Source organism: Myotis brandtii, unplaced genomic scaffold (genome assembly GCF_000412655.1).
Source record: "Myotis brandtii unplaced genomic scaffold, ASM41265v1 scaffold139, whole genome shotgun sequence".
In the NCBI taxonomy this organism is placed as follows: domain Eukaryota; kingdom Metazoa; phylum Chordata; class Mammalia; order Chiroptera; family Vespertilionidae; genus Myotis; species Myotis brandtii.
In genome coordinates, this window is record NW_005354965.1 from 1,430,021 (window position 1) to 1,440,221 (window position 10,201).

Genomic DNA, 10,201 nt, shown 5'->3' on the forward strand with positions numbered 1-10,201 from the left:
CACCTGGGTCAGTGGGCAGCATGTGCTCGGTGCTCTTTAAAGAGTTGCTGTTAGAACCACCAGGCAGATGGGCTAGTATATGTGGATGGCGAAGAAAAAGATACACTTAAAAGTAACAAAGGCCTCCTGGGCTCATGGGAGAGCTCACCGGACGGAAAGCTTCCTGTTGCCACAGTCTTTCACCAACATTTCCCCTGCCCGTTGACGTTAAGAATCTGCAGAGCATGAATGAATGAATGAGCCCCTTAGTGGTAGCTTTCACTTATGATGCTGAACTCTAGCTCCGGTATCGGTATCGGTCTTCTGATCATTGAAGAAACAGCATGTTAGTGTGTTTATAAGTATGTAAGAGTGAAGTTTTCACAAACTTACATGTTTTATTTCAATTACAGGCGCCGATTAGCCAGGTAGAAGTGACAGAACCATGGCTCAGTTTCCAACGCCTTTTGGTGGTAAGTTTTCAAAGATCTTCCTTTTTCAATGTATTTTGGAACCATATGTTAATAACTTAGTATTGTGGCAAATTTCAGATGTACACATAAGTAAGGGAATAATATAATTAACCCATCTCACATGTGCTCATCTCAGAGTTTCAGTGACGAGCAGCCCATGGCCAATGTTGTTTCATCTGGATTCTTTAGAAGCAACTCTCAGGCATCAAATCATTTCATTCACAAGTACTTTAGTACATGTTTCTAAAAGATAACACTTCTAAAGATATAATTCAATACCATTAGCATCCCTGCAGCGTTTACAGTAATTCCTGATGGCAGTGTGAGGCTGCTAGCGAGCGGCTTGGTTAGGGTTTGTTCAGATCGGGATCCAAACAGGCGCGTGCACTGCGGTTAGTTGGTTCCCGGGTCTCCCCCGTGTCTCTGGCTGTGAGCTCCCTCCGTCCCCGGGTCGCCTTTGCAGTTTATTTGTTGAGGTGACTGGGTCACTGATTCTGTACTGTTTCTGAAGCCTGGATGTGAAGTGTGACACTTTTTTTAAAAAATATATTTTATTGATTTTTTACAGAGAGGAAGGGAGAGAGATAGAGAGTTAGAAACATCGATGAGAGAGAAACATTGATCAGCTGCCTCCTGCACACCCCCTACTGGGGATGTGCCCGCAACCCAGGTACATGCCCTTGACCGGAATCGAACCTGGGACCCTTCAGTCCACAGGCCGACGCTCTACCCACTGAGCCAAACCGGCTAGGGCTGAAGTGTGACACTTTTATTTGTTTCACTTTATCTGCTTAAAACATCCTATCGATCTGCATGAAATGTGTTGTTGGGTGACTTTTCCTAACTTTATTGGAACGTGTGGAATAACTGTTTCTGCTCACTGGCTAAGGATTCCTTCTAAGAGCGGGTGCCACGCTGATGGCCCGCGCTGCTGTCCGTGCGGTCACCGTGGAGAGAGGCCACGCTGGGCCACCTGTGAAGCCCCTGTGGACTCCAGTTCGGAAGGAAGTCGGCCAAGTTTTCAAAACCATTAGTGTTATTTCATCTTGGGTTTTGATTTCATCCGCCTTTAATTCCTTTTTTATTTGTTGTTGTGTTTTTGGCTTACTTCTGACAGGGCAGTAAACAGCTCTTCCAGAACGTATGGGACTGTCAGGCCGGGGAGGGCGGGACCAGGTCGGAACCGTCCCCGCTCCACCCCCGATGCCTAGCCCAGTGCTTGGCACCTAACTGTTCAGTAGTCTGTCTCCAGCGACCGAGCGAACCGCCGCCACCTGCCGCTGCCAGCGCAGACGCGCAGGGTTGGCGGTGTCCAGACACGTGGCTTCGTGCTGGGCATCGTCACACGTTGCCTGAAACATACGCATGGCGTCTGCTCCCACCTTCTGGGGCGTGTCTGACGTTTTGAGAACCCTCTGCCTGTGGCTCTCACATTATCTGGGTGAATTTGAGGAGACCAGGACTGAAGGGAGAGAGGTCTCAGAAGGAGGGGACTTCTGCTCAGTCTCAGCTGAAACTGAAGGAGAACCTAAATCCCATTGTCTTTGGTTCGCCGTTAAAAAAAAAAAAAAAGCCTTAGAGAGGTGTAATTTACAAGCCATCAAACTCACTGGTCCTAACCAAGCAACGTCAGTGTTTCTTTGTAAATTTAGAGAGTTATTCAGCCATCACTAGAGTCCAACACCCGAGTGCTTTATCGCCCCAGGAGGTTCGCGCACTCACTCGGATTCTGACTGAGCTCAGCTTCTTTCATAACTTTCGCTGTGGCATTTAGGATGGTCTGTTGCGTAAGTGTGTGTGAATGAGCGATGAGTAACTCACTCTATCTCCATGCAGCCCCGCTAACGACAGGGTGATGGGACAGTTGTTATAAACAGAATTGGTGCCAGTTCCTTTTTGGGTGGGAAGGGCTGTTTACGCTTAATTTTCTAGCTGTGTGTGCATTACTTCCAGGACAAACAGTGCTCATGTATCGAATCATTGCTAACGTGCTGACATACTCTTCATGCGATAGGAATAGTTCATGCGAGGGCCTGGCCTGTTCTTCATCATTCAATAACTCGCTTGTCTTCCTCGGACTGCAGGCAGCCTGGATGTCTGGGCCATCACCGTGGAGGAGAGAGCGAAGCATGATCAGCAGTTCCATAGCTTGAAGCCAGTTTCTGGATTTATCACTGGTAATGGGCGTTGGCACTTGTACATTTTCACTTCTCAGTGGTGCATGTATTTTGGAGAACCTGCCAGCGAGCTAAGGTGGGCTTACGTAGGACTGAGGGCATAGTTACCCATCTGCCTTCTCCTTGACCTGCCCTGTGACAGTGGCTTTTCCAAGAATGCATTCAAGCCTTGTTTGCAGTCTTAAGGAATTCTCTTATTTCCTGTGTCCCTGAAGTTCCTTCTGAACTTGGCCTTTCCTATTATCTTTCCTGTTTGGTTACTCTTCAGGCATTGCTTTCAGGAAAATGAGATCTAGATTCCCTGGTTGCTATCGGGAATGACAGAGACCCTTTTAAAAAGCAGAGACAAGCTCCTCACTTTCTGGAGGGTCCCTGCAGATGTGCTTGTCACATGTGTGGCTGTTACCATCCTGGTTAATAGCAGATGAATTCATGTCGACAGTGTCCGCCTGCCAGTGGCCAGCCCTTTGAGATGCTGGTTTTAAGGCGCTGAGCTCCGAAGTCAGTGCTCATGGCGGGTGTTCCTGTCCTTGTGGACTTGCTGTTTGGCTTCTATCACATTTCAGTGCCATGATCACAGGGTTACCAGCCTCTTCCTTAGTTTTGCAATATTATTGTAAGAAAATGTCTACTGTGGTTTAGCTGTTGTTTTGTTCTGAAACTTTTCCCACTTACTTTACAGGTGATCAAGCGAGAAACTTTTTTTTCCAATCCGGGTTACCTCAGCCTGTTCTGGCACAGATATGGTAAGTGGGAACCTCACATCCTGGAGATGAATATTCTAGGGATAGAATTTCTTACGCTGCGGGAGGAGACCGTCCCTCTCCAGGCCGGACACTCGCTGCTTCTCACCAGAGAGACACTCGGGAAGGAGGTTTGTCATGTGGAACTAAAAAAAGGGTGACATTTGCCAGATAATGCTGTCAAGAAGTTGGAATTTGCAGTGGAGAAATCTGCATTTTGATATTTTCTCACTAGTTTGTTTTAACTTCACCCTTTCTCATCTGAATGTCCCACATTTCTTGCTTTATTATGGAATGGAATGGCTCTGTATCTTCCATTGAATAAAAGGCAACACACACACACACACACACACACACACGCACACACACACACACTCGGGTTAGTAGGAAATAGTGTTCCGAAATAGAAAGCTTTCCTGGGAAATGCGGATACATTTGTGTGTGAATATATTCAGCCTGAAACCAAATGGCACCGCATTCCTGTGCTTTTCTGGTGTCTGCTCTATTTTCCTTCTCGGGGCTGTTAGCATATTGGCTGCCAGACCTCTTCCCACTACTGAGCCTCCTGGCTCTGACCTCTGATCTGCTTTGAGCTTGGGAAATCAAATAACCAGCAATTTCTTTTAAAATTTTTTGGAATTACTTTTAAAATTAAGTAGAAAGCAGAGAGAGAGAGAGTGCGAGGGAGCACCGACCTGTCAGTGAGTGCCTGCGTTTGAATGGAGGAGACCTGTGTGTGTGTGTGTGTGTGTGTGTGAGAGAGAGAGAGAGAGCGAGAGAGAGAGAGCGCGCACCGACCTGTCAGTGAGTGCCTGCGTTTGAATGGAGGAGACCTGTGTGTGTGTGTGTGTGTGTGTGTGAGAGAGAGAGAGAGAGCGAGAGAGAGAGAGCGCGCACCGACCTGTCAGTGAGTGCCTGCGTTTGAATGGAGGAGACCTGTGCCTCCTGCTCTGCTCTGCGCTGATGTATGATTGTGTTTCACACCATCAGTCAAGATCACGCGCTAGAACCTTCCTTTCCCAAGCATAACTCCCTCCATTGAATTCTGCTTTTATGCTTATTCCCAGTTTAAGAGGTTCACTCAGGAGGCAGACTTACGATGCACGCTCTGCTGTAAGAGCATCTCACCTGCATGTACTCAGCGTGGAAAGATATTATCAGGTGTCGGCTCTGGTCAGCGAGCATTGTAGGTGCTGGGGGTGTAGCTGTGAACAAAGTAGACAAATCCATGCTTTCCCAGCGACCGCCGCCCAGCGGGAGGAGACAGCTAATCGCAGTGTGAAAACTGTCACATGTAATAAGTATTTCCAGTCAATTTCATTGTTTTAGATTAAGTTGTTTTCTAAACTATTTTAGGATTAGTGTATTGAAGTCATTTTTCCAACTTACTTTATGGTGAAAATTTTTATCAACAATACAGATGATGAATTGCTAGTAAAAAATGTTTTTGTCTTTAATTTTTGTGTGACAGTTTGTTAAATGAACTTGTGATGGCATTTTTTTTTAATCAATATATTTTTTTACTTTTATCAAGAATTGATGTTAGGCTCTAGCGGTTTGGCTCAGTGGATAGAGTGTCAGCCCGCAGACTGAAGGGTCCCGGTTCCATTCCGGTCAAGGGCGTGGACCTCGGCTGCAGGCTCGATCCCCCGCCCTGGTTGGGCTCGTGTGGGATGTGTCTCCCTCACATCAATGGTTCTCTCTCTCTGTCACTCCCCCTCCCTCCCACTCTCTCTAACAACCAGTGGGAAAACACCCTTGGCGAGGATCACAAAGGAGAAGAGCTGCTGTCGGTGGAAACACTCGGAAGCGTCTTTTCCCAGGGAAACCTCTGGAAGGGGCTGCGGCTCCCGCACCTGGTGTCCTGAGAAGGTGCCGGCTGCAGGGCGAGGTGGGCGATCGGCTCTCCGACCGGCCCTGTCCTCACTCTGCAACCCTGCGTGGCACTTGACTTCCTCACATTTAGGTTTTAAATTTATAAAGAAGAGCAGCTGCCCTCATGAAGTGGGTGGCCTTTTCCCTCTCACGCTGATCTGTGTTCTCATGGGCTTTGCTGGGAGGGCGCCAGGGAAGGCCCAGGCCGCCAGGTGGATAGGAAAATGGGTTTGCAGCTGCAGTTTCGTCACTCCCCGTGTTAGCCATCTGAGCAATAACGTTTGGACTGAGAGTGAGGAGCTAGTTCTAGGCTATGTCTCTGGGCCTTACTTTCTTGGCTTTGGACCTCGATTCACATATACAAGCGATGTGGGCTGCGGGGAGCGTGTTAGGAACTTGTATGAGTTTTGATCCATGTAGAACCTGTATTCCAGGGAAGTAGTTTGTGGCGTTTGAGCTGTAGCCTGCTCGTACTTGAGGCCACCTATCTAGCCAGCCCGATTCCAAGTGAGAACATGAGGGGACTGGAGTTCTCGGAGCCCGGAGCCACGTCAGTGCGGGCCGTGCCGGCTGATGCGCCTTCCCAGAAACGCCTTCCTCCTGAGCGGGAAGGACACTGCCAACAGCCTGGGCCCCTGGCAGCTCCAGTGCTTCCGGTTGTTCCAGCCTCGGCCTGCAGCGGAGGAGGAGGGGGACGGGCACGGGCAGGAGTCTGAAGGCCCAGGAAGTAAGAGGGAGAATGAGGGCTTTGGAGTCAGGGGCTGTAGGGGCCGCAGACATGGAGACGAAAGGCTTCTGAGGAGGGAAATGGGGCGGGGGAGCACCACCTAGAAATGGGCCCTAAGGGGGAGAAGGAGCCAGAGACAAAGATAGAGATCAGAACAGCCTGGTGACGTGGGGCCCGGGCACAGGGCAAACAGCCATGGAGCCTGTACTGCCTCAGGCTTCCTCGGAGGGGCCTTCAGCCCCAACGCGATCCGTGTGCCAAAGCCATGCGCCAAGCCGTCATCCTGGGCTCGTGTCCCCGCGCTCCCTCCCTCGCTCCTGCGTCTCCATCTCAGTTCATGGCCTGGAGCATCTGTCCTGCGTGGGCGCCATGCTGCACTCCTCCCTCCCTTACCCTGCTCACCCCGTCCATCAGCGCACACTTTTGTTCCATCTTCAGCCTTTATTCTAGTCTGGCCCCCTCTGCCTCCACTGCCACGCCACGATCGGTCACTTCACCTGACTGGCGTCTCTCACTCTTGCCCCTTTCAATCCCAGTCTCCAGGCGACATCCAGTCTTTTAACATAGTAAACCCGCTTAAAGCTCTCCAGCAGGGAAGAGCCAGCGGCACTGCCGAGGCCACAATGTGGTACCTGGCTCTTGCGTTTTCCTCTCATTTTCCACCTCTGTCTCCTCATTTGGTGCAATCCGGTTTCCCTGACCTTTCCATGCCCTACATGGGCCAGGCTTCCTCGACCAGTAACGCAGCTCCTCTGGATTCCCACCTGCTGGTCCTGGCCCTCAGGGGTCAGGCTGGGTCTCCCCGCCCAGAGGCCTGTGTCCTGACCATGCGCCCCAGGGCTCCCTCTGACCCTGTGCCGGCCACTGTCCTCTCCCACCCCCTGGCTTCATTTCCTCGTTGCGCTCACCATCCTGTGGAATGAGCCGACTCATGTCCTTGTTTCCTGTCTGTACTAAAAAGCAGTCTGTGTGGGTTCTTAATCTCAATAAGTGAGTGAATGCTGCTGGCAAGGCGAGGCGTCCTTGCGGAGGGCGAGGCCGAGCCCTGGGATAACATGCCGCACGCACACACGCGCAGTTACAGTTGGTTTAAAGGTCGACATGGAATAACCAGAGGCCTGTGTCCTGACCATGCGCCCCAGGGCTCCCTCTGACCCTGTGCCGGCCACTGTCCTCTCCCACCCCCGGCTTCATTTCCTCGTTGCGCTCACCATCCTGTGGAATGAGCCAACTCATGTCCTTGTTTCCTGTCTGTTCTAAAAGGCAGTCTGTGAGGGCGGGAACCTTGTCTGTCTTTTTCACAATTGGAGCCCCAATTCCTAGATAGTGCCTAGTCTTTTGAAGAGGTGACCCTCTAAAAAAATATCTGTTGGGCCCTAGCCAGGTTCGCTCAGTGGATAGAGCGTCGGCTGGAGGACTGAAGGGTCTCAGGTTCGATTCCAGTCAAGGGCCTGTACTTCGGTTGTTGACTCGATCCCCAGCCCTGATTGGGGTATGTGCAGGAGGCAACGGATCGATTTGTCTCTCTCACATCGATATTTGTCTCTCTCTCCAAAAACTAATTAATATATTTAGCTTGGATGCCAGTAGGGTTGTTTGTAGACTTGATAAATGATCTTAAAGTTCATAAGGAAAAAGATCTGTGAGTAGCCTCACAAAGTTTTTAAAAAAGCAACAGAAAAGCCTGGCTAGAATGTGCCCTCAAGCAGGTGTGCTGAGATCAGGGTCATGGTGCTGCCATTGCACAACCAGAATAGATCATCCAGAAGGAGGTCTCCCTGCCGACAAGCACCGAGTTCCGCGAGAAGAGGCTGGGTTCTTAATCTCAATAAGTGAGTGAATGCTGCTGGCAAGGCGAGGCGTCCTTGCGGAGGGCGAGGCCGCGCCCTGGGATAACATGCCGCACGCACACGCGCGCAGTTACAGTTGGTTTAAAGGTCGACATGGAATAAAATAATCTTAGAGAATAAAGGACTAAAAACCTACAGGCTGTGTGATCAAAGAAATATTTTATCTGTAAAAATGTAAACTTTCTTACAGGAAAGATACTATATGCAAAAAGAACAAGTAGTAAGTTGTAACCATCTTTCCGCAGTTGACGAATAAGCAGTTCATATATAACATACAATGAGTTCTTCTCAGCGGGCAGAGAAAGACACGCAGCCCGTCAGAAGCTTGGCGAGGGTGTGAATGAGCGATTCATGTATGAACTGAAGTGACCGAGAAGCGGGGCTCCTGGCAGTGGGCGGTGAGCTGAAGGGGCTCATTGACGGCAGGAGGCGGGCGGCGCTCTCCGAGGCCAAAGGAGCTTCCTGTAGCCGCGGGGTTCCGGTCCCTGCCTGTGACCTTTTTTATTTTCCAAAAGAATAGTGTTGACTTTTACAAATTGTTTTTTTAAAAATATATTTTTATTGATTTCAGAGAGGGAGAGAAAGAGAGAAATACCAACAATGAGAGAGAATCATGGATCGGATGCCTCCCGCATGTCCCCCACCGGGGATTGAGCCACAACTCGGGCATGTGCCCTTGACCGGAATCAAACCCGGAACCCTTTAGCCCCCAGGCCGACGCTCTATCCACTGAGCCAAACCAGCTAGGGCGACTTTTACGCATGTCCCCCACCGGGGATCGAGCCACAACTCGGGCATGTGCCCTTGACCGGAATCAAACCCGGAACCCTTTAGCCCTCAGGCCGACGCTCTATCCACTGAGCCAAACCAGCTAGGGCGACTTTTATAATTTTTAACATTTTAAATCTTTGTTATATGTCATGCTTTTTAATTGTTTCATATTTTCTCTCTCTGAGTTAACTCTAGCAGTACTGTTACTACTTATTAATTACTACAGGTTATTTCCTAAGAAACTTACTTTTCTTTTTTGGTCGCTCCCTGCATGTGGCTCATTTAAAAGATTGCTCGTCATGGCATTTTAAAAAATATATATATTTTTATTGATTTCAGAGAGGAAGGGAGAGAGTGACAGAAACAACAATGATGAGAGAGACTCATTGATCAGCTGCTTCCCTGCACGCCCCCTACTGGGGATCAAGCCCACAACCCAGGCATGTGCCCTTGACTGGAATCGAACCTGGGACCCTTCAGTCTACAGGCCAATGCTCTATCCACTGAGCCAAACTGGATAGGGCTGTCATGGCATTTTGATTGGAGCAGCCGGTCTTAGCATTTGCTGTTCCAAATAAAATTTTCTGAAGATTGGTTTAAAAAAATCTCCACTGTTCTAATGTCTAGAGCAGTGGTTCTCAACCTTCTGGCCCTTTAAATACAGTTCCTCATGTTGTGACCCAACCATAACATTATTTTCGTTGCTACTTCATAACTGTAATGTTGCTACTGTTATGAATCGTAATGTAAATATCTGATATGCAGGATGGTCTTAGGCGACCCCTGTGAAAGGGTCGTTCGACCGCCAAAGGGGTCGCAACCCACGGGTTGAGAACCGCTGGTCTAGAGTAAAGGAAATGAAATCTGAACGAACGTTTTCACGCAGAGGACATTACGTCATGAACATGCACGTTGCATCGTGGTTTCCAGTGTCGAGTGCAAACCCTTTTCTTTTGCGAGACTGTCCTTTACATCAAAGCTCTTTGCAAGTTACACTTGACCATTTATGTTTCAGAACCATTTTAAATAGCAAGCACACTTATAAGCTCACTTAGTTATTTCCCAGCTTTAGGAGTCTAGGCGGACAGCATGGCCTAGCACGGCCTGTCCCCAGGGCGAGGTTTGTGGGACCCACGGAGGAGTTGGTGCAGTCTCGTCACTATCCCTAGAAATAAGCTTTCTGTTCCTAAGTACTCTTTCCTAGCGCTTGGTGACATAACTCACAGAATAAACGTTCCCCTTAAAAGTGTCTTAATTCCTTGGTTTTAGTCTGTCTGGAGCTCTGCAACCATCACCACTATCCAATGTGAGACATTTTCATCACCCCGAAAAGAAACCGTTTGATTTCCAAAGTCCATGTCCTGACACGCAGACGAAAGGTCGCCTCATGTGTCACATAAGCAAAGAACAACACAGTGAGGAGCACTGTGCGATGTAAATGTCAGTGCTCCCAGCTGACTCCTATAGCTCGAGACACGTTTTGTTTTGTGTTGCTTTGTCTCTTCTGCTCTCCCCAGGATTTGGGGGGCTGGTGAGGTTGTGTCTATGTGTGTATGGGGGCTGGTGAGGTTGTGTCTGTGTGTGTGTGTGTGTGGGGGCGGGGCTG

At 49.3% G+C, this 10,201-nt stretch overlaps 1 protein-coding gene across 1 annotated transcript in view; it reads left to right on the forward strand.

Annotated features, from left to right (window-relative positions):
* Positions 1 to 390: 390 nt before the first annotated feature.
* The window catches only part of ITSN1 (intersectin 1 (SH3 domain protein)), a 105,973-nt gene continuing 96,162 nt past the window's right edge, over positions 391 to 10,201 (forward strand). The window contains exons 1-3 of the mRNA XM_014535200.1: positions 391 to 452; positions 2,537 to 2,629; positions 3,312 to 3,375. Of these exons, the coding sequence (XP_014390686.1) occupies positions 425 to 452; positions 2,537 to 2,629; positions 3,312 to 3,375 (185 nt within the window). The 5' untranslated portion in view covers positions 391 to 424. The remainder of the gene's footprint in view (positions 453 to 2,536; positions 2,630 to 3,311; positions 3,376 to 10,201) is intronic.